Consider the following 27,323-nt stretch of genomic DNA (forward strand, 5'->3'; position numbering starts at 1 on the left):
GGGGCTCCCATTCTGACGTCTCCACATTCTCCCTGAGCGGTTTCTCCAAAGAGTAGACTGTACTGTCTTGACTTCTCCCCTCATCCGCCGATGACTCCTCCCAGGATTCAACAATAACATATAAGACGTCCGTCCCCTTAGTGATTTTTCCTTCCTGGCTCCCCTCATCCCTGGTGGTTTATCCCAGTAGATAATGGCTCTCAGCAGAGCTCCATATCCTTAGAGGGAAATTAGCTTTTCTAAATATAACAGAGAGTACCAGACCCCATCGCCAATACCTTCCCCCTTCCAGAAGCCTACCTCGGCCAGGGCCTCCCCCTTGCATTCTCTGTGGCAATCCTAGCCTCGCTCTATGAAAACCGGCGGGAGGCCTATTCCTCCGCTGTACGGAATGGACACGCCTCAAAGATGGCGGCTCGCGCACAGAAGCACCATCGGGCGAGACCATGTTCTTGGTCCGACAGCGTCTCTTACGGGACCTGCGCCATGTTAACTGTTGGCATGTGAGGCTTCCAAGGTAACTCAGAGCATGAGCACTAGCAACAGTTCCTGAGAGAGGATGCTAAATGCTAGGCCGGAAGCGGAAGTGGTCCTCGAAAGCTTTTTGGCCGCTGGTGTCAGGAGTTTCTCCGCATTTTAATTCCGAGAGGTCTCTGAGGTGATTTTCCTTGTCGTGATTAGGGATTTTGTGGGGTCGATGATGGGGGTGTCTGGGCTCAGTGGTGAAGAGTTTGTGGCGTCCGTTGCCGTTGAGAGCAGTGTTGGGAGTCTCTTGGGTCAGTGATGAGGGTTTTTGAGATGAATGTGGGATTCGTGGGCTCAGTGATGGGAGTCAGTGGTCAGTGAGCGGTGGAGTCAGTTATGGGGGTTGGTGGGGTCTATGATGAGCTTGCTTTCTAAACACTCGTTAAGTTACGATGTGTAGCATTTTATTGTTCAAATCTAAGTACTGGCTTTTAAAATTTTAGTTATTTGTTTTTCTTTCATCCATGAGTTATTTAGAAGTGCGTTGTCTATTTCAGATAATGCCTCTGCATAATGCTCGAGTTTAAAAATTGCTTTACCGTCTAGTTCTCTGTCGGTTTTCATAGTCACATCTATTACATCAAAACAATGTGTGTTCTCTATTGTATTGTTTCATATATATTCTGTTTATTTTGTCTGCTTAATTAGAGAGAAAGGTAACTCACTACAGTGGTGATTTGTCCACTTGTCCTTCCTTCTGTCAGTATCTGCTTTGTGTATTTGAAACTATTAGGAAGAGTTGCTTATTTTTGATAATAGATTAAGTAATTCAAAAGATACCATAACATTCAAGCTCCCACCAGTAATTTATAAAATGGGTAATTTCCCCAAATGCTTTCCAGCATTAGATTTTTTAAAATAAGTTTTACTGGGCACGTTGGGTGCTCATTCAGTTGGTCGACCAACCCTTGATCTTGGCTCAGGTCTTGATCTTGGGGTGGTGAGCTGAAACCCCCCCACCCCTGTTGGGCTCGACGCTGGACGTGGAGCCTACTTAAAAAATAAAATTAAAAAGTTTTTACTATTCTTAGAAAAAATTAGTATCTAATTGCTCAAATGCACTTTCCTGTTATTAAAATTGGCATCTTTTTGGTTAATTACCATTTAAATTTAATTTCCTGTGAATTTTCATATCCTGTGTTCAGATTTTTTTTTTCTGGGATTTTTTTTCCATATTGATTGCTAGATTTTTTTTTTAATTTAGAAATAACTTATTGTTACATATTGAAATTTTGTGTATATATTTATTCATCTTTGCTTTTAAAGTGTATTCTAATATATAACCGAGAAATGTCATCTAACCAGGAATATCTATTTTTTTCTTTTATAACATCTGGGTTTTCTCATATATGTAATAAGGCTCTCTGCCACCCCACCACAATGTTCATACAAACAAATACTATTAAAATTTTTAAAGTATCTTTTCGGGTTTATAAAGTACATATACTTAAATGTTTAGTCCTGCTGGAATTCAACCTAATGTATAATGTATGATGGGGATATAGTTTGTTTTTTTCCAGGTGGATGGTCAGTTATGTCAGTGCTGCTTAACAATAAATGTCCTGTGCACATTCCTGTGCCATTTTTGTTACATATATAAATCAGTATTGTCTGAGCTGTTGTTTTCTCTGTTTGATTACATCGTTTTTATATTGTTTTAGTATCTAATAGAGAATGGTAATTGCTGAGATTTATCAGGTGCTGCTTGTGTGCCAGGGAGATGTGAAATAGGTACTTTAATCCTCATTTATGAAACTAAAATGGAAGGAACTTCATATTCTCAGAGCTGAAAGATAGCTGAGCTACAGTTCAAATTTTAAGTATATTACTCCATTTCTCATGACTAATACACGTCACAGGTTTCATTCAACTTTATATTCCCACAGCACTGGTTCTCAAAGTGTGGTCCCTGGACCAGCACGTGGGTACTACTTAGAAATACAGGTTCTTGGGCCCTGCTATGGTCTGAATATTTGTGTTCTCCCAGAATTTTTAGGTTGAAATCCTAATCTCCAGAAATATTATATTAGTTGGTGAGGCCTTTGGGAACTGATTAGGTTATAGAGGTGGGCACTTATAAATGATTAGTGCTGTTATAAAACATCCCACGTAGCTCCTGAACCCCTTTTACCTTGTGAAGACACAGTGAGAAGGTATTGGCTATGAACCAGGAGGAGACCCCTGACTAAAATCGGAGACCATACCATCTCCTTGATCTTGAGCTTTCCAGCCTTCAGAACTGTGAGCAATAAATTTCTGTTGTTTATAAGCTACCCAGTCTGTGGTATTTTATTACAGCAGCCTGACTAGACTAAAACATTTGCTACCCTCGGCCTATTAAATCAGAAACTGAGAGTGAGGTTGAGGATTTTTAACTGTATTCTAAGAAGTCCTCCAAGTGTTTTGAAAGCACACTCAAGTTTAAGAGCCTCTGCTCTGTGTGTCTAGCTCAGGGAACTTCACCTGGTATTCACAGGAAAAGTTTGTGAGATGAATATCTAGTATCTGACCATGTGGACATTGTCGTTCTAGGTTTTTTTGGTGTCTCTAGGGAGCCCCTGGGTTAGATCTTTCTCCAGATTCCAGCCTGCCTCTCTCCAGCAGCTCTGCTTGAGTTTACAGATGTCTGCAAAGCTTTAGACTCCCGAGAGAATAAAGTTTGAGACCTACCATGACCATGTCAGCTAATCGGACCTCTCCCCAGAAATCACTGGTCCTGATTCCAGAGGAACGTGATAATTCATATGAGGTGAGAAGGAAGAATCCCAGGGGGTAGGGATTCAGAGATACCTCTGATATGTCACCAGAGCCTCTGGGCAGGGGCAGAGGGTCACAGGAAGCAACCAGACTCTTACTTCCCTGAAGCAAATCGATCTTTCTGTCAAGAATGAGCAACACATGGTTGTCTCCACATCTAGAGGCCAACTGTATGACAGTGGAGAGGTGGAATGTCAAAAACTGCTTTTATTTTGTCCTTATGCTATGTTGATCTTTGGCTGAGGATGAGATTCCTGATTAGAAATCATTTTTGTGTACAATTCTGAAAGTATTTCTCTATTTCTTCTTAAACTGTTTCTCCTCACATAAATATTTCTCTGTTCTTTTTCAAAATTTGTTTTTTAGATGTTGGTTCTCCACTGATTTCTTTTATTAACTACCCCCCAAAACATTAATCCAAGCAGACTTTGCTATAATGTTGATTTTACTCTCTAACCAAGAGCATTAAATTAGAAATATGAAGTAAAAGACTTTTGCACAGCTTTGGGAAAAGATTTAATATCTGAACTATATATTTTAAAATGGTAAAATTTATGTGTACTTTACCACAACTTTTAAAAAAGTTTTAAAAAAGTAAAAGACTAACAAAAGAGAGCCTCATATCTGAAAACTTTGAATTTTTTTCTACATAAATATTCTTTAAAGGGAAAACCATAAAGGATCTTAGAAAATTCCTTGTGTTTAATTTCAGTTAAATAAAGAACATTTTACCCCGAAACAAATAATACATTATATGTTAATTAACAAATTTTTTTAAAAAGAACTAGTTTTTAAAGTTTGTGTAGCAAGGCTAAACTATAGATAGAGGGGAAAAAATAGAGATTTAAATACCTTTTTAAGGAATCCTGAAAGGTTTTTTGGGGGGTGGGGGGGTGGGGAGACCTAAGGAATGATTAACAGTTATAACTGAAGAAGTTAGAAAAAGAATTTAATGAATATAAAATAAAAATAAGGGCTAGAAAATAACAAAGAAATAAGATAAGGGAAGAAATTAGTCAAGTAGAGAACAAACATAATTGATGAACATATCTGACAGAAGCATAAGTGGCTTCTGAATGTGGTGATCAAGAACAGGGAGTAAAGATACACTGAAAGTATGTAACAAAACAGGAGAGATAGTTACTGCATTATCAAAGATTAAAACAATCTCAAATGAATATTACACAAAATCATTCAAAACTATGAAAACCTAAACAGAAGGGATACAGTTTTACAAAAAATAAATGTCAAAATTGATAAATACAGATGGTTCAGAAGCCCCTGAAGAAATTAAAATGTTTATCAGACGTTTCCTACACACTCAAAAATGGTGGAAAACATCATGTGGATTAATAGTTGATCTTTGTGCGAAAGTTTTGGGTAAAGATGATACCTAAAATTATTCCCAACCTTGGTTGTGGTGTTTGTTTTACTGTGTTTACTATGTTAATCTTGATGACCAAGCCAGTCAAGAACAGTAAAAGGACTGGAAATTATGAACATAGATTCAGTAGTCATAAATGTATTAACTAACTCAATTCAAGAGTACATGAAAACAGTAGTCCAGTAGGGTTTATCATAGGGACACATATGAAACAGACATTATTTTCTCACTTAGCAGTCCACTCCAAAGCTAAAATAATAAAATATCTCAAAAATATTAAAATGCTATATATCAAAAGATAAGATATATAGTAAAACAATGTTCAGAAATAATTTAGGAAAATAATTTCTCTTATGCAAATAAGTACAAAAATCTAGATGGAGTGGGTGAATTTCTAGAAACTTACTAAATTTCTCACCAAATTTTTAATTACTATTTAATTTTCTTTTTTTAAAAAATTTTTTAAAGATTTTATTTATTTATTTGACAGACAGAGACCACAGGTGGGCAGAGAGGCAGGCAGAGAGAGAGGAAGGGAAGTCGTCTCCCTGCTGAGCAGGGAACCAGGTGCAGGGCTTGACCCCAAGACCTTGGGATCATGACCTGAGCTGAAGGCAGAGGCCTTAACTACTTGAGCCACCCAGGCACCCCACTTTTTACATTTTCACTTTTAGGTATTAAGATTTTTATTTAAGGGACGCCTGGGTGGCTCAGTTGGTTAAGCAGCTGCCTTCGGCTCAGGTCATGATCCCAGCATCCTGGGATCGAGTCCCACATCGGGCTCCTTGCTTCGCAGGGAGCCTGCTTCTCCCTCTGACTCTGCCTGCCACTCTGCCTGTGCTCGCTCTTGCTCTCTCTCTCTGACAAATAAATAAATAAAATCTTAAAAAAAAAAAAAAAAAAAAAAAAAGAAGATTTTTATTTAAGCTCATTCTGCCTTTAATAAAATTAGGATTGCAGCTTTGGAGAGATTTATTTATGCTGATTTTATTCTACTTCTTGGAATGTTAAGTTTTGTGTAAAGTGTGTTTGCACGCAAATTTTATGTTTAATATTTCTGAATATTCTATAGGCACAAGAATATTTCAGGATATAGAATTTGCTGTCTTATCAGTAATCAATCTTATATAGTTATGAGGTTTTTATAGTGTGTTTGTTCTATTTTGTTTTTACTTTATCTTTTGGAGCTGAGAGATATTAAGTATCCCACCACAAATATATTTCTGTCTATATTTGTCTGTAGTTTCTGTTCATAAACTTCAATGCTATGAAGTTTGGTGTAGTGATAATAATGGCATCTGAAATTGATTTTGGATTGTGTCCTCATTATGTTTAATATTTTTTTCCCTAGAATTCAGCCCTATCTGATATTAAGATGAAGGTTCTTGTTTCTTTTCTGTTGACTTTTCCAGATATGTCTTTTGTTTATCATTTTACTGTTATCCTTTAGAGTCCTTGTGTACTTTTTCTGTATAGTAGTTTGGAAAGATGTTATTTTACATACATTTCTTTCTTTTTTTTTTTTTAAGATTTTATTTGTTTATTTGACAGAGATCACAAGTAGGCAGAGGCAGGCAGAGAGAGAGAGAGGAGGAAGCAGGCTCCCCGCTGAGCGGAGAGCCCAATGCGGGTCTCAATCCCAGGACCCTGGGATCATGACTTGAGCTGAAGGCAGAGGCCCCAACCCACTGAGCCACCCAGGCCCCTTATTTTATGTACATTTCTGATAAAGATACTTCTTTTTTATATCTTTCACCTTAAACTCTGTATTCTTGCTTTGGTTCTCTGTCCATTCTGGTAATTTGGAAGGTTTGGATTCTTTTCTGTATAGTTGATTCTTTTAATTTGATCTTTTGTCACATTTTAACATCTTGAACCCAATCTTTTTTTTTTTTTTTTCAAGTTTTTATTTAAATTCTAGTTAGTTAACATATAGTGTAATACTAGTTTCAGGAGCAGAATTTAGTGATCCATCACTTACATATAACACCCAATGCTCGTCACAAGTGCCTCCTTAATTCCCATCACCCATCTAGCCCATCCCCTGCCCACCTCCCCTCCAGCAACCCTCAGTTTGTTTTCTTCAGTTAAGAGTCTCTTATTTTGCCTCCCTCTTTTTTTTTTTTTTTTGAACTGAATCTTTTAATCTTTTGTTTTAGACAATATCTATCAAATTTATGCTGTGACTAATGGTAAAAGTTCTATGCTTCCACTTCAAGGATTCTTTTGTTAGTTAGATGTTTTTTATTGAACTCTATTTTTTTTTCTGTTTTCCTTTAAAAGTTCTTATTTCCATTTCATGTTGTTCACTTTTCTTAATCTGCTCCTTGCTGCTTTTTGTGTTTTCGCTTGGTGTTTTAGTGCTTTTAGAGAGACCTCCCATTGCTGTGTTGCTTTTTCATTTTCACTTATTTACAGAGTTTTGCCAGTTTATTTATTTATTTTAAAATTATATTTGTTTTATTTGACAGATAGAGATCACAAGTAGGCAGAGAGAGAGAGAGGAGGAAGCAGGCTCCCTGCTGAGCAGAGAGCCTGATGCGAGACTTGATCCCAGAATCCTGGGATCATGACCTGAGCTGAAGGCAGAGGCTTTAACTCACTGAGCCACCAACGCGCCCCTCTGCCAGTTTATTTTTTAAAAATTTATATAACCATTTTCTTAAGCCTGTTTGTCCATTATTTCTTCCTTGGACTCTTAGATTCCTGTATATTTCAGGCAGTTAACTATTTTAGTGAATTCCTTGAAATCGTAGTGAATGTGTTTTCTTCTATATTGTGGCATTTTATTTCTAGCATTTTCCTTTTAATTTCTGCTTTTTTTTTTCCCTCATTCCTTTTGCTGTAGTATCTTTGTACATTAGGAGATATTTATTGTTATCTTTGAATGAGGAGATTTTTTCATGGACAAACTGTTTATAAGAAGCTCATTTGGTTAGGAATCAAAGCTAATATGACATCATCTTTATTCCCCATTAAATTCTGGTGACACTGGGTCTGGGGGCTGAGGTTTCGGTGTATGTAGGGTATCAGTATGGAAATGTGTGAAAAAGAAAAACTGGAACACGTGTATTCTTTGCAAATATATAGGGAACATTTTTTTGAAAGATTTTATTTATTTGACAGAGAGAGATCACAAGTAGGCAGAGAGGCAAGCAGGGGGGTGGGGGAGCAAAGCAGGCTCCCTGCTAAGTAGAGAGCCCTATGTGAGGCTTGATCCGAGGACCCTGAGATCATGACCTGAGCCGAAGGCAGAGGCTCAACCCACTGAGCCATTCAGGCACCCCTATAGGGAACATTTTTAAAGAAATGACAATGTTTTAAGCCCCATAAATAGAATCAACACATCACAAAGAAGCAAACTATAGTCTCTGACCACAATTAAATGAAGAAATTAAAAAAATCATAATTTAGACATTAAAAACCACAAATTTCTAAGATATATATTCCACAGATACAGATGAACTTTCTTCTGTCCTGTCCTTCCTCTATGCTCTTTCCCTCCCCTGAATTCAGTGGCATCCTCTGAATATACAACTCCTGAATCTTTATCTCCATTCTAGTTCTCTATTCAACTACTTAGCGTACATCCTTGTAAGTGTCTTATCACCTAAATTTCAATATGTGTAAGTCAGCAGTTGTACTGAAGGAATAACAGATAATTATTTGAGTCCCTTTTTCTTATCTTCACAACTGATATTAATTTCATCTCCTCAATATCAATCCCTTCTGTAGCTTTACTACTCCAGCCTTAACTTTAGGTAAGTAAGAAATTCATATTGTTTTACATGAATTGTGCGGGGGTCTCAAGACTGATTTTCCAGTTTTGCCTATTCCAAAATGTTCTGTTTTGAGAATACACCTTCTTCAATGTATTTTTATTTATCTTGAAACAGTTCTAGATCCTCATAGGGCATTGCAAAATATAATACAGTGGTGGTTCACAATTCTTTTTGTTCACTACTGATTGTTAATGTTTTTTGAGGATGTCTGCACATAAGTTCATGAGATATATTGTCCTGTAGTATTTTTTTCATGCTGTCTTTGTCTAATTTGGTATCAGGATAATGCTGGCCTCACAAAAATCACTAACTCTTCTTTAAAGATTTTTATTAATTCATTTGACAGAGATCACAAGTAGGCAGAGAGGCAGGCAGAGAGAGAAGAGGGAGACTAACTCTTCTTTAAATATTTAGTAGTATTCTCTAGGAAAACTCTCTGGGACCGGAAATTTCTTTTTTCAGGAACTTTTAAATTAAGAATTTAATTTAATGGTTATAGGATCATCATCTATTCTATTCCATAGTAGTTGACTTTTGGGAGCTTGCAGTTTTGAAGAAGTGGTACATTTCTTCTAAGTTTTTGCATCTATTAGCATAGAGTTTTTATAGTCTCTTATTTTCCTTTAAATGGCTGCTGGATTTGTATTTTTTTTTTTTAAGATTTTATTTATTTGAAAGAGAGAGCATGAGTTGGGAGAAGAGCAGAGAGGGAAAGAGGGACAAGGAGACTCACACAGGGCTCGATCCCAGGACCCTGAGATCATGATCATATATATATGACATGATAAGATCATATATATATGACATAATAAGAGTCAGATGCTTAACCGACTGAGCTACGCAGGCACCCCTGGATCTGTACTCATATTTCTTAGCTTTCATTATAGACATTGGTGATTTGTATCTTTTTATTTTTGCCAGTCTGTTGACTACTAGATCAGTCAACAAAGCTTATCAATTTTACTGAATTTTTTCAAATAACTGGATTGTGTTTTATTGATTTTTCTTGTTTGGCTTTTTTATTTGTTTTGTTTCAGATTTTATTTATTTGGCAGAGAGAGAAGAGAGGGAACAAGTAGGCAGAGTGGCAGGGAGAGGGAAAAGCAGACACCCTGCTGAGCAGGGAGCCTGACGCAGGGCTTGATCCCAGGACCCTGGGATCATGACTTGAGCCGAAGGCAGACGCTTTACTGACTGACCCAACCATGTACACTTTGTGTGTTTTTTAAAATTTTGTTTTCAATTTCAATGATACCTGTTCTTTATTATATTCTTTTTTCTGCTTGCTTTGAGTCTATTTTGCTCTTTTTCTAGTTTCTTGAGGTAGGAATTTAGATTAGTGATTTATCAATTTTCCGTTTCCTTTTTTTTAATTTATGCTTGACATATAACATTGTATCAGTTTCAGGTATATATATATGACATAATATGTTATTATGTAAATATGGTATTTGTATATGTTGTGAAATGACCACCACATTAAGTCTAATTTATATTCATCACCATATATAGTTGTAATTTTTTGTGTGATGAAAACTTTTTAAGATTTACTCTTGGCAGCTTTATACATTACGGTACTACTAACTAGAGTCACCATGCTGTAACATTATAGCCCCATGACATATTTATTTTTACAACTGCAAGTTTACCTTTTGACTGCCTTCACCCATTTTGCCAACTACCCATCCCCCACCTCTGTTCTCTGTGACTTTTGTTTATTTTCTTCTGTTTCATTTTGAGATTCATATATAAATGAGATCATACGGTAATTGTACTTCTCTGTCTGACTTACTTCTCTTAGCATAATATCATCAAGGTCCATCCATACTGTCACAAATGGCAAGAGTACTTTCCTTTTTATGGCTGAATAATACTCCCATTTGTGTGTGTGTGTGTGTGTGTATCACATTTTCTTTATCTGTTCTTCCATTGATGGACACAGATTGCTTTCATGTCTTCGCTACTATAAATAGTGCTGCAGTAAAAATGGGAGGTGCATATATCTTTTTTTTAAAAGATTTTTTAAGTTTGAGGGATGCTTGGGTGGCTCGGTTAAGTGTCTGCCTTTGGCTCAGGTCATGATCCTAAAGTCTTGGGTTTGAGTCCCACAGACTCTCAGCAAGTCCTACTCCCTCAGCAAGGAAACTGCTGCTCCGTCTGCCTGCTGCTCCCCCTGCTTGTGTTCTTTCTCTGTCAAATAAATAAAATCTTAAAAAAAAAAAAAAGACTTATTTATTTGAGAGACTTGTGTGTGTGTGCGCCTGCATGAGTGGAGGGAGGGAGAGAAGGAGAGAGAGTATTCCAAGCAGATTCCATGCTGAGCGCAGAGCCTAATACAGGGCTTGATCTAATAACCCATGAGATCATGACCTGAGCCAAAACCAAGAGTCAGATGCTTAACTGACTGACTACCATCCAGGCATCCCTGCATGTATCTTTTTGAGTTTGTTTTCATTTCCTTTGGGTAAATACCCAGACATGGAATGGCTGGATCATTATGGTAGTTCTAGTTTTAGTTTTTTGAGAAGCCTCTATACAGTTTTCTATAGCTGTTGTACCAATTTACTTTTTTTTTTTTTTTTTTTTTAAGTAGGCTCCACGCCTAGCATGGAGCCCAACATGGGGCTTGAACTCATGACCATGCAATGAAGACCTGAGCTGAGGTCTAGAGTTGGCTGTTTATCCAACCCAGTCACCCAGGCACCGCCCCCACCCCCACCATTTATGCTTTTACCTATAGTGCACAAGGCTTCCCTTTTATCTACATCTTCATCAGTAATTTTGTTTTGTTTTGTTTTGGTAATAGTCATTCTGGCAAGTGTAAGGTATCTCATTATGGTTTTTTTTTTTTTTTTTTTTTTTTAGATTTTATTTATATTTATTTAACAGACAGAGATCACAGGCAGGCAGAGAGAGAGAGAGAGAGGAGGAAGAAGCAGGCTCCCTGCTGAGCAGAGAGCCTGATGCGGGACTCGATCCCAGGCTCCTGGGATCATGACCTGAGCCGAAGGCAGTGGCTTTAGCCCACTGAGCCACCCAGGCGCCCTCATTATGGTTTTGATATGCATTTCCCTAATGACTAGTGATATTGAGCACCTTTTCATGTACCTGTTGGTCTTCTGTATGTTTTTGGAAAAATGTCTGTTCAGATCTTCTGCCCATTTTTTAATTGGATTGTTTCCCCTTTTCTAATGTAAGCATTTAGTATTATAATTTCTTTTTCAGTATTGCTTTATCTGCATCCAACAGATTTTGACACATTGTATTTGTACTTTCTTCCAGTTCTGTGTATTTTTAAAATTTCTTTGAAAATTCCTCTTTGACATACAGGTTATTTAGAAATGTGTTGTTTAATTTTTAAATAATTTGTGGCTTTCCAGATAGTTTTTGTTATTATTTTGTAATATAATTCCTTTGTACTTTTTTGTTGTCTTTGTTACTGATTTTTAGTTTGATTTCATTATGGTCAGAAATGCTATGTATTATTTCAGTTCTTTTCAATTTGTTGCAATTTGTTTCACAGCCTATATTATCATCTCTCTTAGTCATTGTTCTGTGGGTGCTTGAAAAGAATGTGTACTTCACATTTGTTAGTTGGAGTACTCTATAAATATCTAATAGATCCTATTGTTTGTTCTTCTAATTTCCTATCGTTTCTATAAATTGCTGAGTGTGGGTATTCAAGTCCCTATAATCCCCTTTTTTTAAAGATTTATTTATTTTAGAGCAAGAGACAGACTGTGGGTGAGTGGGGGGAGGTGCAGAGAGAGAGAGAGAACCCCCAAGCAGACTCCCCACTGAGCGTGGACCCAACATGGGGCTCCATCTCATGACCCATAAGATCATGATGTGAGCTGAAACCAAGAGTCTGACACTCAGCGCACCCAGGTGTCCCTCCTATAATCCTTTAAAAAAAAAGTTTATGCCAGGTACCCATTCCTTCAATTATGCATTTACAAATTAAAAAAATGTTTAGTAGGAGAATCAGGTTTTTAAAAAATATTTTATTAAAAAAATAGTAAATGTATTCAGAAGTAGAGAGAGTAGTTTAAGGAGCCCTTGTATCTGTTGTGCTTACCACCTAGCATTAGTAGTCGTTAATATTCTGGCATCCTAATTCCCATCTAAAACTACCCTGCTGTCCCCTTAGCTGCTGGATTATTATTTTTTTTAATAAATTAATTTATTTTCAGAAAAACAGTATTCATTATTTTTTCACCACACCCAGTGTTCCATGCAATCCGTGCCCTCTATAATACCCACCACCTGGTACCCCAACCTCCCACCCCCCCGCCACTTTAACCCCTCAGATTGTTTTTCAGAGTCCATAGTCTCTCATGATTCACCTCCCCTTCCAATTTACCCCAACTCCCTTCTCTCTAACACCCCTTGTCCTCCATGATATTTGTTATGCTCCACAAATAAGTGAAACCATATGATAATTGACTCTCTCTGCTTGACTTCACTCAGCATAATCTCTTCCAGTCCCATCCATGGAGGCATAATACTCCATAGTGTATATGGACCACATCTTCCTTATCCATTCGTCCATTGAAGGGCATCTTGGTTCTTTCCATAGTTTGGCGACCATGGCCATTGCTGCTATAAACATTGGGGTACAGATGGCCCTTCTTTTCACGACATCTGTATCTTTGGGGCAAATACCCAGGAGTGCAATTGCAGGGTCATAGGGAAGCTCTATTTTTAATTTCTTGAGGAATCTCCACACTGTTCTTCAAAGAGGCTGCACCAACTTGCATTCCCACCAGCAGTGGAAGAGGGTTCCCCTTTCTCCACATCTTCTCCAACAGATGTTGTTTCCTGTTTTGTTAATTTTGGCATTCTAACTGGTGTAAGGTGATATCTCAATGTGGTTTTAATTTGAATCTCCCTGAGGGCTAGTGATGATGAACATTTTTTCATGTGTCTGATAGCCATTTGTGTGTCTTGATTGGAGAAGTGTCTGTTCATATCTTCTGCCCATTTTTTGATATGTTTGCCTGTTTCATGTGTGTTGAGTTTGAGGAGTTCATTATAGATCCTGGATATCAACCTTTGTCTGTACTGTCATTTGCAAATATCTTCTCCCATTCCATAGGTTGCCTCTTTGTTTTTTTTACTATTTCCTTTGCTGTGCAGAAGCTTTTGATTTTGATGAAGTCCCAAAAGTTTATTTTTGCTTTTGTTTCCTTTGCCTTTGGAGACATATCTTGAAGTTGCTGTGGCTGATATCAAAGAGATTACTGCCTATGTTCTCCTCTAGGATGCTGATGGATTCTTGTCTCACGTTGAGGTCTTTTATCCATTTTGAGTTTATCTTTGTGTACGGAAGAATAAACATTGTTAAAATGTCTATATTGCCTAGAGCAATATATACTTTTAATGCCATTCCGATCAAAATTCCACCGGTATTCTTCAAAGAGCTTAAACACCCATTAATGATTACTGAATAAATTCATTATTTCACAGGAATTACGAAATTATGATATTCTAACTTCCTCATTTATTAGCTAGACTCATTCTATAAGAAACTTTTCCTCATATTTATTTGGTTATTCTGCAATAGGGATCTTATATGAAAAAAATTAATAAAAATCTAATTAATTACCTTTACTAAAAGTAAAAAATCTTACTTGTTTTCTCATCATACTCTGATCATACCCTAGTGCCTTCCTGACATAGCATGAAGACTTCTCTCCATTATATAGAGCTATTTAGTATTCCTCAAACTCATCATGTATTTTCCTATCTCCTCACCTTTACTGGCCTTCTCTGGGAAATGACCTTCCCTATCCTCCATTTTGTATTACACTTATCATCTTTCTTTTTTCTTTACTTTTTTTTTTTTTTAAAGATTTTATTTATTTATTTGACAGAGATCACAGGTAGACAGAGAGCCAGGTAGAGAGAGAGAGAGGAAAGCAGACTCCCTGCTGAGCAGAGAGCCTGATGCGGGCTTCGATCCCAGGACTCTGAGATCATGACCTGAGCCGAAGGCAGCGGCTTAACCCACTGAGCCACCCAGGCGCCCTTTTCTTTACTTTTTAAAATCGATTTTATTTATTTATTTATTTGTTTATTTTTGCGAGAGAGTGAGAGAGTGCACACAAGTTGGGGGGTGGGGTGCAGAGGGAGAAGCAGACTCCCTGCTAAGCAGGGAGCACAGTATAGTACTTGCTTACAGGTCCCCAGGATCATGACCCAAACCAAAGCCAGACATTTAACCAACTGAGCCACCCAGGCCCCCATACTCATCTTTCAACTTAAATTTAACTAATAAAAACTTACTGTCCTCTGTCAAATACACCTTTAACTTTTTTGAGTCCTCAGTGTATTCTACCTAACAGATTTACTTTTTGACACTTTAGTGAACACGTGTCTTCTTTTTTCCTTCTTTTAAATCTTTGATATTTTAAGTTGCTAAAAGATTAGAAACAAATAATTGGTTTCTTTGTTCCTAGGACTAGCATAATATCTGGTCCTAAATTGCTCAGAAGCTGTATCCCAGGTCATTCATCTACTTGCTAAAAGACTAAAAGAGAGCCTATCTCATTCTTCAGCTTTGAAATATAATTAACTGACTGTAGTATAGAACAAATGGCAGAAATTCTTAATTGGATTTCTTTCTTCCACAAAATATTGTGAAAAACTAGATATTGAATAGGTACCCTATATGAAAAATCATTTTTTAAAGTTCCTGTGTTACACAGGTGTAATGTACACATTTATCAAAACTTCAGATGGACATCGTGAATTTGTACATTTCATTGTGAGTATATTTTACCTTAAGAAAGGTAGACAAATATTATACTCTGGTTGATGATTTGCATTTTCAAGTATTTAGCACAAAGTGTACTGGCATTTATAGTTAACTCTGAACTGCATAGAAGTAAGATGGATTGATGGCTGGATAAAAGGACGGATAGATGTGTGATAAAACAAAAAGACTAAAATGCTAATGATAGATCCCGAGTGGTTTTCACTGCGTAGATTCTTTTAAATTTTCTGTATGTTCAAAATTTTCCATAATAAAATGGAAAATAAAATTTTCCATAATAAAAGGGAAATGGGAGGTGAGTTTTTACAAAGAGGAACCTGCTTGGATGGTGCAGTCATTTGGGCATCTGATGCTTGGTGTTGGCTCAGGTCATGAATGAGGTGTTGAGATCGAGCCCCACGTTGGGCTCTGCACTCAGTGTGGAGTCTGCTTGAGATTCTCTCTCTCTTTCCCTTTGCCCCTCCCACTCTGGCTCTCTAAAATAAAATCTTTTAAAATTAGGGGGAAAAAAGGAGGAAGTAAATTAACAACCAAACCAACATTCCAGATTCCTAAATATAGTCTCTCCATCCCTCAAAGCTAACTATTCACATTGAACAGGAATGTGCCCTTACAGGGATCGGTGTCCTTCAGGGATGTGGCTGTAGATTTCAGCAGAGAGGAATGGCAGCATCTAGACCTTGCTCAGAGAAACCTATACCGGGATGTGATGCTGGAGACCTACAGTCACCTGCTTTCTGTGGGTAAGCATAGTCACTTCCACAGTGTTTCCATTCTCAGTTGCTGAATGCTGTGAGACATCTGAAGTGTGATGGTTCTGTCCTTGATTTATCCAGGATTCTTTATCCCTTTGGGCATTCTGAATATTACTCTGTTCCTAGAAATATATGGTTCCATTCCTGAAGAAAAAAACTTCATTGAACAAGACTTTATTAATTGTGCTTTGAAACACAATTAGCTGGATCCAGTCCTTTATCATTTCTTACGAACAGGATATGAAGTTCCCCAGCCAGAAGTTTTCATGTTGGAGCAAGGACAGGAGCCATGGGCATTGCAGTGTGATCCACATCAGAGCTGTCCAGGTGAGCGAGTGTGACCCAGACAGATGGGAGAAAGGGGAGCAAATCTCAGCTGTGTTGAGAAAGACTGGCATCTTTGAAATGCTATTAAGATGACTCTTTTGGGAGGCTTTAACTTTTTGTTGCCTTGCCTGAAGACCCTTGGCATTGGCCACTCAGATGACTAAATGCCTTCATCATGTCTAATCATCATTTTCTTTGGCTATTTTGGAATCTGGATTACATGCCAATCTGCCTCATTCAGGGTTTTGTTTTCCTTGGCTATGCTCCTTTTCTCAAACATTCTTTTTCTTTCTGCCTTCCCCATTGTCCAAGATTCTTTATGCATTCAGGCATTCATGGATCTGCTTTCTTTCAAAGTAGATTACACACTTCCACTCCTGGTAGTCCTCTGTCATTTTTCTTTCCACTATTGGATGCTTCAGAACATTAACTCCAACCAGCCTTTTTTCTCCATAGGCACTGACATAAGATTTCTTATTTCCTCATTCCCCATGCCTTTCATCTAACTGATGACTTTGTCACTTAACCTTTAGGAGTACTTTTCTGTTATTTCCTTCCAGTGTTGGTTGACTTCACACTGACTAAAGTCTCTCTGGCTCATTGGCTGATTTTTGTAATTGTTTTATTTCTGTATTTTACAAGATTGAGTTTAATCATGGTCCTCATTCAGGGCACACTGTCATCATCAGTCTGGGTAAAGATTTTCTATTGTAGTAGTTGGCCCTTATCCACAATTTCACTTTGTGCAGTTTCAGTCACCCATAGTCTAAAAATACTAAAGGGAAAACTCCAAAAATAAACAGTTCATAAGTTTTAAAGTGTGTGCCTTTCTGAGTAGCATGATGAAGTCTGTTGCTATCCCACTCCATCCAGGCTAGGAGTTGAATCATCCCTTTGTCCAGCATATCCATGCTATAAATGTTACCTGACCATTAGTCAGTTAGTAGCCATCTTGGTTATCAGATTGACTCTCATGATATTGTAGTGCTTCTGTTAAAGTAACCCTTATTTTACTTAACAGTGGCCCTAGAGCACAAGAGTAATGAAGGTGGCAATTCCAGTATTCCAAAGAGAAGCCATAAAGTGCTTCCTTTAAGTGAAAAGTTGAAAGTCCTTGACTGAATAAGGAAAAAAAAAAATCAGGTTCAGTACTGTCTGAGGATTCAGCAGGTATCCATGAGGGTCTTATAACATGTCCCCTTCAGATAAGAGAAGGAACTCTTGTATTTTGTTTTTTGATTTATTACCATATCTTTTTCCCCACACCCATCTCACTTCTCACCATAGGCAGTTATTTTATGTGATAGAAACCTATTTTTTAATGCATGCCTATTTTAAAATTTAAAGTGACTTGGGGTGTTATTAATTTATGTAAATGCTGCTGTGCTATATATCTTGTTCTTTGCCTTACTTTTTCCACTTTTGTCCATGGTGGGTTATGTTCATAATGTTTATTTACTCTGACCAGTGAATTATATCCTAGAATATTTCCTTTCATCACTGTCACTAGCCTCTTTAACAAATGAGTCACCCTTTTCTCTGTGTTCAACATGGATGAACCATTTGACCCTTCCCCTCTAGCCTCTGCTAACTGGTCTTTGAGCTAAAATATCATTCTCCTTTGAGAAGAGTTTAGGTTTCAAATGTTACAGCAGAGAATTTTTGAAAAAGCTGCTTTCTACATTGAGAAGGAAGGTGATGCTACAAGTGAAATTTTGTTATATTTCATTCTAGAAGAATTATGGCAGATTGGTGACCAGATAGAGAGCTATCAGCAAAGAGAAAACAAATCTTTAAGAGATGTTGCTTTCATCAAGAAAATTTTGACTACAAAGAAGGATTACATAGAAGAATATAAGGACATTAGAAAAATAATTCATGTGAGCCAAAACATTCTTTCACCAAAAAGACCCCACCAGTGTGACTCATTTGGAAATGCTTTGAAGTATAATTTAGATTTACACAGTCATTACAGAAACAATGCATCAAAGAACATAAATAAGATTACTGAACATATTAAAATCTCTTCCTATACTCACCCTGAGTGTTCTCCAACAGGAGAGAAGTTATGGGACCATAATCAATGTGGGAAAATCCTCAGCTATAAACAAGCACCCTCTCAACATCAAAAAATTCATACTGGGGAAAAATCTTATGAATGTGCTGAATTTGGGAAGATCTTCACCCAGAAGTCACAGCTCAGGGTACATCTGAAAGTTCATACAGGAGAAAAACTCTATGTGTGCATTGACTGTGGCAAGGCTTTTGTAAAGAAGCCAGAATTCATTACACATCAGAGAACCCATACTAGAGAGAAGCCCTATAAGTGCAGTGAATGTGGAAAAGCTTTTTTCCAAGTATCTTCTCTCTTAAGGCACCAGAGAATTCACACTGGAGAAAAACTTTATGAATGCAGTGAGTGTGGAAAAGGGTTCTCTTATAACTCCGATCTCAGTATACATCAAAAAATTCATACTGGAGAGAGACACCACGAATGCACGGATTGTGGCAAAGCATTTACGCAAAAGTCCACGCTCAAGATGCATCAGAAGATTCATACAGGTGAGCGATCCTATATATGTATTGAATGTGGACAGGCCTTCATCCAGAAGACACACTTGATTGCACACCGAAGAATTCATACTGGAGAAAAACCATATGAATGTAGTAACTGTGGGAAGTCCTTCATTTCTAAGTCACAACTCCAGGTACATCAACGAATTCACACAAAAATGAAACCCTTTCTTTATACTGAATATGGAAAGATGTTCAATAATAGTTCCAATCTCGTCACACACAAGAAAGTTCAAATTAGAGAGAAGTCTTCCATATGTACTGATTGTGGTAAGGCCTTTACATACAGGTCAGAACTGATTATACACCAGAGAATTCACACTGGGGAAAAACCTTATGAATGCAGTGAATGTGGAAAAGCCTTTACTCAGAAGTCAGCACTTACGGTGCATCAGAGAATCCATACAGGAGAAAAATCTTATGTGTGCATGAAATGTGGACTAGCCTTCATCCAGAAGGCTCACTTGATTGCACATCAAATAATTCACACAGGAGAGAAACCTTATAAATGTGGCCACTGCGGGAAATCCTTTACTTCCAAGTCACAACTGCATGTACATAAACGAATTCACACAGGAGAGAAACCTTATACATGCACTAAATGTGGGAAGGCATTCACCAACAGGTCAAATCTTATTACACATCAGAAAACTCATACAGGAGAGAAATCCTATATATGTCCTAAATGTGGAAAGGCCTTCACACAAAGGTCAGACTTGATTACACATCAGAGAATTCATACTGGAGAGAAACCTTATGAATGTGGTACCTGTGGAAAAGCCTTTACTCAAAAGTCACACCTCAACATACACCAGAAAATTCATACTGGAGAAAGACAGTATGAATGCCATGAATGTGGGAAAGCCTTCAACCAGAAGTCAATACTCATTGTGCACCAGAAAATTCATACAGGAGAGAAACCTTATGTATGCAGTGAGTGTGGAAGAGCTTTCATCCGGAAATCAAACTTCATTACTCATCAGAGAATTCATACTGGAGAGAAACCTTATGAATGCAATGATTGTGGAAAATCCTTCACCTCCAAGTCTCAGCTCCTGGTGCATCAACCAATTCACACAGGAGAAAAACCATATGTGTGTGCTGTGTGTGGGAAAGCCTTTAGTGGCAGGTCAAATCTCAGTAAACACCAGAAAACTCATACTGGAGAAAAGCCCTACATCTGTTCTGAATGTGGGAAGACCTTTAGACAGAAGTCAGAATTGATTATACATCACAGAATTCACACTGGAGAGAAACCTTATGAATGCAATGACTGTGGCAAATCTTTCACTAAGAAATCACAACTCCAAGTGCATCAGCGAATTCACACAGGGGAAAAGCCTTATGTGTGTGCTGAGTGTGGAAAGGCTTTCACAGATAGGTCAAATTTGAATAAACACCAGACAACGCACACTGGAGACAAACCCTATAAGTGTGTAGTCTGTGGAAAAGGCTTCGTCCAGAAATCTGTGCTCAGTGTCCATCAGAGTATTCACACTTGAGAGGAACAGTATGAGAAAACCTCAGTGAGATCAGGTCTGATTGTACATCATTGAATTTTTTCAGAAAAATACACATATTATCATAAGTAGAAATACCCCATCAAAATGTCACACATTACTATATCAAAGAGGGCCCTGAATGAAGGGGGTCCTTCACACATTGTCACCATCTTCATTAAGCCTTGAGGCATTCATACAGGAAGAAAAGTAATTTTGTCAATTTGGCAGATTAGAAGAAGGCTTCTCCTGAAAAATATGATAGAACGGGGCACCTGGGTGGTTCAGTTGTTTGAGCATCGGGTTCTTGCTCTCAGCTCAGGTCTTGATCTCATGGTTGTGAGTTTGAGCCCTGCATTGGGCTCTGCACTGGGCATGGAGCCTACTTAAATATATATATATGATGGAACACTGTTACCAAATTCTGCAGAGGAAAGTTTATGTTATGTTGTCTTAATGATAACCCTGTTTACTGTGGAATAGGTAAAGTGCCAACAAGTTGAATGGTAGAACAACATAATATATACAATAGTGACAAACCCTAAGTTCTGTGAGATATTTGCTGCAGAACACACTGTCTAACAGTTTCAGGTGTGTTTTCATTCTTCTGTTGAATCTAACATGGTTGTGTGTATCCAACCCCCATTGAGTATTTCCATCAAGAAAGAGATAACTCAGTAAAAAAGTTCTTTATGTATAAGGACACAAACCTCAAGAGTATATGTTGACTCATTATCCTCTAGCATCATGACTTGTAACACCCTTTAGCATCTACCAGTGATGTGTCTTTGACCCTTATGAATCCTTAGCACATCATCTTCTGACACCCATAAGTGCATTAGACACTCTGTCTGCTGACTGCCATGATCTCATTTAGCTTCCAGCATAGTGTTTTGTGAACTTCCACTACCCTCAGAAAGCTTCTGAGGTAGAATTTTTGGGTCATTTTGGTCAACTTTTCATCCAGTCTTCCTCATAGTTCCTCATAGTTCTTCCAGCTAATTTGCCTTCCTTAGAGCTGACATTTATAATAACAAGTCAGTAACTCATATTTTAAAAACCTCAACATTTGTTCATGTCTTCTCTGTGTCCATCTTCATGCCATGGGCTCCACAAGCACCTTCTCCCCATGTGCCTCAAACACATCAGTTCGGGTCCTGCCTCAGGGCCTTTGCACTCTGAAGAACAAGGTTCATTATATCCATTTGGTTAGCTCCTTCATACCTTCCAGTGGTACCTTTTCACAGAGGCTGACTGGTTTAAAATTTGGGTCCCTTCCCCTCTATCCTCCTTCCTTCTCCATAGCACTTATTGTCATGATACCCTGTATATTTTACTTGTCTGTGATTCCCAAACTAGAAAGTTTTTCCCTGTTTGTTCTCTACCATGAGCCTTGACCTGTGCCTGACGACAACAAGCATTACATAAATAAATGCACATTGTGGAGTTACAACCCTATTCATCATAGCTTCCCTTTGATCTTTTCTATATTGTGGTGTAGGATACTCCACTGGGGAGAACCAACTTGTCTAAAATACTAGGCTTTTTCATCTCTAGCTTTTACCTGGGCTGTGCCTCCTTCCTGGCCCTAAAACTGAAACATCACCTTAAACCTTTTGGCCTGATGACAGCCACTTTAAAGAAGGGAAAACCTATACGGTGGAATTCCCACATAGATGCTTGGGTGTTCCGAGATTTCTTACCGTGTTTCAGAAAGCTCACAGTGAGCTCCAAAATCATTGCAGAAGAGCCTCACTTTGTCCTAGAATGCACAACCTTACCCCACCCCAGACCCTTACTGCATACCTACTCCTCGTGCTCTGACAGGCCCAAAGCTAATAGTATGAAGGGGCTGAAAGCCAAAGGGCAGACCATCCTTGGAAGTTAGGTGTCCAACCCAAGACTGGCAGCAGTGGCCTCTCAAATGCAGGCAGAGGGTCTGATTGAACACTTAGCTTCTGGGCAGCCAAACTGAACCAGCAGAATGGTTCCTCCAGGTCAGTGCGCTGGTAACAACTGGGAGTAGGAAGTAGTGGGGTTGTGTAGAGATGCTCTTGCCTTTGTGAACAGCATAGTGACTGAGGATCGGGATAAAAACCTGGTCAAGGGGGAAAGCCCTGGGGCGCCTGGGTGGCTCGGTGGGTTGGGCCGCTGCCTTCGGCTCGGGTCATGATCTCAGGGTCCTGGGATCGAGCCCCGCATCGGGCTCTCTGCTTAGTGGGGAGCCTGCTTCCCCATCGCTCTCTCTGCCTGCCTCTCTGCCTACCTGTGATCTGTCTGTCAAATAAATAAATAGGATCTTTAAAAAAAAAAAAAAAAAAAAAAAAAGAAATCCCCTTTAAAAAAAAAAAAAAAAAAAAAAAAAGGGGGAAAGCCCTTTAACCTCCTTACCTAGATTTCATAGTGCTTAGTGACACATCATGTTACTTCACCTTAGATCAGTGTCTGATTCATCTTTAGCTTCCCTTCACCTTACCCTTTCACAATATCTGATGATCTACGATATGCCTTTCTCTTTGAACAATGTATGGGGGACAACCCACTGTTAACTCACTTTAACTCATCCCATACTGTTATCTGGGGCTTCTCTAAGTCTTGCAACCCACAGTTCTGCCTCAACGTAGGACAGTGTTTACTGAGCCCTCAAGATAGTATCTGGAGACCCTCTTATCCTACCCCAGCACAGCATCTGGACATCCATTATCCCTCTTTTCCTCCACTACTGTGTTTATCATCCCTCTTTAATTCCAGGAAATAGCGTCTGGAGATTTTCTTTTTACCTCCTCCAAAATTACCTCCAGCATAATGTCTGTTACTTCATATGTGACAAAGTCTAGTAACCTCTATACTCCCCATTTATTCCTACTTTCATGAAAGTGGTTACGGATGGCCACTTATTCTACAGGTCCTCAGAATAGGGACCTGTGATATACCACCCCGACCATCCAACTATTAACACTATCTTCTGATACTTTCTCTGTACTTCTAGTAGGATGGTTTGTGATCTCCCTCCATTACTTGTCCATCACAACAAAGGTGACTATTTCCCTCTTCCCCACCTACCAGTGTCTGTAATGATTGCCACAAGTAAGGGCAGTGACTGATAAATCACCACAAACCACATTTTCATCTGCATTTTGGAGCCTCCGCTATCCCCTCTCTCTGTAGGACCTCCACTGAAAACCAGCAAAAAATCTACTGATGTCCATTACCCAGAAACACAGTATCTATGACCCCTCCATTAAATCCTGGTAGTATTTGCTTTTCCCCTGTTGGTCCCCACTAACATAATGCTGATTCCCCATTGCTTCATGAGGGCCCTGAGTGGCTACTGCAAGTTCTCCAGCATTACTTCTCCATATCCCCACTGTTTGCATGGACAGGAAAAGGGTTGAGGATGAGATCCTAGCTTCATATATCCCTCTGGGGAATTAATGGCCCAGAGGGGGCTAGAGAGGATCTAAGGGTGTCAGGAGATCACAAGCTGATCTTCCCGTGATGCAACTAGAATAAACAGAGCTATGGATGTGGATCCAAATCCTGCTGCCAACACTTACCCGCTGAGGGATTCTGGGCCAACCCAGCAAACTTCCCCCCTGGGCCTCAATCGCCTCACCTATAAAATAGAATTGTGGAGAATGAAGTAACTTAATGTAAGTCAGGGCTTATTAAAGGAGCAGGGCTAGTGGAGACCAATGAGGGTATCCTGTTATTTTTAATAACATTACTAGTTATATATTGACACAAGCATTGGATCAACATCTGCTTGGCTGTGCCCAAACCTCACAGAGGGAAATGTTATTTTATTGTAAGTTACTTTCAGTTATTTCTCTTTTATATGTATTATGATACTGTAGTACTGAGGTATTTTTAAAGTCAAATTTACTGAGGTATTTATATAAGATAATATTCACCCTTTTTAGTGTACAATTCTTAATTTTGATAAATGCATGTATTTATGTAATCATCATAATCAAGATAGAGAACATTTCCTTCACTCCCCCAAATTCCTTCCTATCCCTTTTTGGGCAGTTTCTCTCCTATTTCCAGCCTCTTGCAGTCACTAATTTGATCTGTTTCTTGTCTCTATAGTTTTTCTTTTTTCTACCATGGTATAAAAATATATGTGTATCCATATATAGATAAATACATACGTTTGTATCTCCTTTTGAGTCTGACATCTCATTTTATGAATATTTGAGATTCATCCTCATGGTTGTATGAGATACAGATGGAAAATAAGGTATGAGAAGATGCTCAACATCATTAGGAAGATGCAAATTAAGACCATGATGAGATACCACGACACACTAGAATGGCTTGAAAAAAATTTTTAAATAGTACCAAAAGTCGTCAAGGATGCAAAGCAATAGAAACTTTCATGCATTGCTGCTGGAAAGGGAAAGTAGTTTATCTACTCTGAACCAAAATTTGGTAAGTTCTTATAAAATTAACCATATATTAACCTTATGACCCAGAAAACTCACTCCTCAGTACTTAACATATAGAAGTAAAAAATTACATGTGGACTGAAATGTTCACAGAGACTATATTCAGGGGCGCCTGGGTGGCTCAGTTAAGCAGCTGCCTTAAGTCATGATTCCAGGGGCGCCTGGGTGGCTCAGTGGGTTAAGCCGCTGCCTTCGGCTCAGGTCATGATCTCAGGGTCCTGGGATCGAGTCCCGCATCGGGCTCTCTGCTCAGCGGGGAGTCTGCTTCCTCCTCTCTCTCTCTGCCTGCCTCTCTGCCTACTTGTGTTCTCTCTGTGTAAAATAAATAAATAAAATCTTAAAAAAAAAAAAAAAAAAGTCATGATTCCAGGGTCCTGGGATCAAGCCCCATATTGGGCTCCCTGCTCAGTGGAGAGCCTGCTTCTCCTCCCTCTGCCTGCCGCTCTGCCTACTTGTGCTCTATCTCTGTCAAGTAAATAAAATTAAAAAAAAAAAAAACCCAACTGTATTCAATTGCCAAAAGATTGGGAACAACCCAAATATCATCAGTGGGTGAATAATTCAACAAATTGTAGGACATCTATACAGTGGGATACTACTTACCCATAAAAGGGAATGATTTATTGACACAAGCTATAATGTGGATGAATCTCAAAAGTATTATGTTTCACCATGTGATAATTTAAATTATATTTGATAAAAGATTATTAGATATTAGATTATAAATATAAATAGGTTTGTATAATTTTTATGTGCATATCATTATATACTATAGTAATGTATATTTACGATATATAGCAATATTTATTGTATATTCCTTATAATAAAATTTATTTTATGATATATAATATGTATTGTATGATTATTGAATTATGTCATTTTTATAATCTACCAAACTTTCACATAATACTTAAGTTTTTGCATTTTTACATGTTTACATTTAATGTTTATAGCACAGAATTGTAACTATAATAAAAGGGAGCATATTATGGTCTTAAGAGCCTGCAGTTGTAGCTGGTCTGTATTTTTATTGTCAACAGCTCAGCACTGGCTTTTCTTAACATCAAGGAAGCTTGCTCCACTTTGCCCAGCTGTGTTCTCTGAGAGTACTCTGCTTCCCCAGTGAGAACCCCCTTACACCATCCCTCAACGATTTTATGTGAAGTAATACTTCTTGTGATCACTTTGTGTTTTGTACTATACTTGTGTTGCAAGTACCACCATCTGACCTGATACCAAATGGGTTTTTTGTTCACCCCTCCCCACTGGACTTTCAACCTCATGATGCCCAGACTTTGTCATATTCCTACTGTATCCAAGGCACCCAGTACAGCATTGGATGAAGTAGATACTCTGTATAAGGTTTTTTTAAAGATCTGTTCATTCATTTGAGAGGGAGAGAGCTTGCTTCAGTTGGGGGAGGAGCAAAGAGAAACTCTTCAAGCAGACTCCCTGCTGAGCATGGAACCTGAGGTGGGGCTCAATCCCATGATCCACCACATCATAAGATGAAACCAAGAGTCAGATGCTCAACCAACTGAGCCACCCAGGCATCCCTCTGTTTAAGTTTGCTAAATAGAAGAATGAATGATAGTATTAGCACCAAGGTTGACCAAGTGCCCTACACCAAATGAGCTAAAATCATGGCTATTGGGGGGGAGGCAGTGAGGGAGGAAGGGTAGGTTGGTTACCTGTCCTCTAATTCAAGATTTAATGCACCTTCCCGCACCTTCCCACACCTCACCCTAAGCCCTAACCCTTCCTCACCCAACCTCAACTACCCCATTCTTACTCTTCCCAGTATATCTGACCTATATCCTTCCCCCAGCGTCCTCAAGGTCAAGGCTCAACTTCCTGGTGGCAATGGGCAAGCCATGTAGAATGGGGAAGGACAACAGCAGGGACCGACAGGCAGGGGCCATGCTGTCAGCATTCACGCCAGCATTTATGTATCCCATCATGCCATATGGTCTGCCCTGCCTCCACCAGAAGAACCACCAGCGGATATGAAACCCTGGGGACAAGAGGAAGGTGGCAGGGCTGAGGCTTCCCATCTCCAGGTACCTCGCTGGACAATAAATATAACACAATGTGGCAGCTGCTGACCCTATGGCAAAGTCCAGTTAAAACCGGATTGCCATGGGCACTTGCCCTAATAGCAGAATAGGCTAAGCCCTCCACCCTCAGCCATCAGTTGGGGTACTGGCGCTGGTGTGACTATTATCTATATTATACCCTACCACACCACACCCCACTTCCCATGCCATATATCATACCATACCATACACAATACCATACCAGTTATTAACCATTTTACTTAATTCCATAAATATACTGATTCTATTATTGAAGTATAATTAATTTATATTAAATGTCTATCATTTATATTTAAATATACATTTATATTATTACACTATGCCTAATTATTATATATATCATGAATTATATATAGTGAATAATACAAACTGATGCTTAAAAAGCCTATATCCCT

At 38.5% G+C, this 27,323-nt stretch overlaps 1 protein-coding gene across 1 annotated transcript in view; it reads left to right on the plus strand.

The window, feature by feature from the left end:
- The first annotated feature begins 551 nt into the window (after positions 1-551).
- LOC131818932 (zinc finger protein 585A-like) overlaps positions 552-27,323 on the plus strand; it is a 68,201-nt gene continuing 41,429 nt past the window's right edge. The window contains 5 exon segments of the mRNA XM_059153715.1: positions 552-658; positions 3,058-3,274; positions 15,843-15,969; positions 16,219-16,308; positions 18,043-20,321. Coding sequence (XP_059009698.1) covers positions 3,197-3,274; positions 15,843-15,969; positions 16,219-16,308; positions 18,043-20,321 — 2,574 coding nt within the window. The 5' untranslated portion in view covers positions 552-658; positions 3,058-3,196.

Source organism: Mustela lutreola, chromosome 16 (genome assembly GCF_030435805.1).
Source record: "Mustela lutreola isolate mMusLut2 chromosome 16, mMusLut2.pri, whole genome shotgun sequence".
Classification (NCBI taxonomy): Eukaryota; Metazoa; Chordata; class Mammalia; order Carnivora; family Mustelidae; genus Mustela; species Mustela lutreola.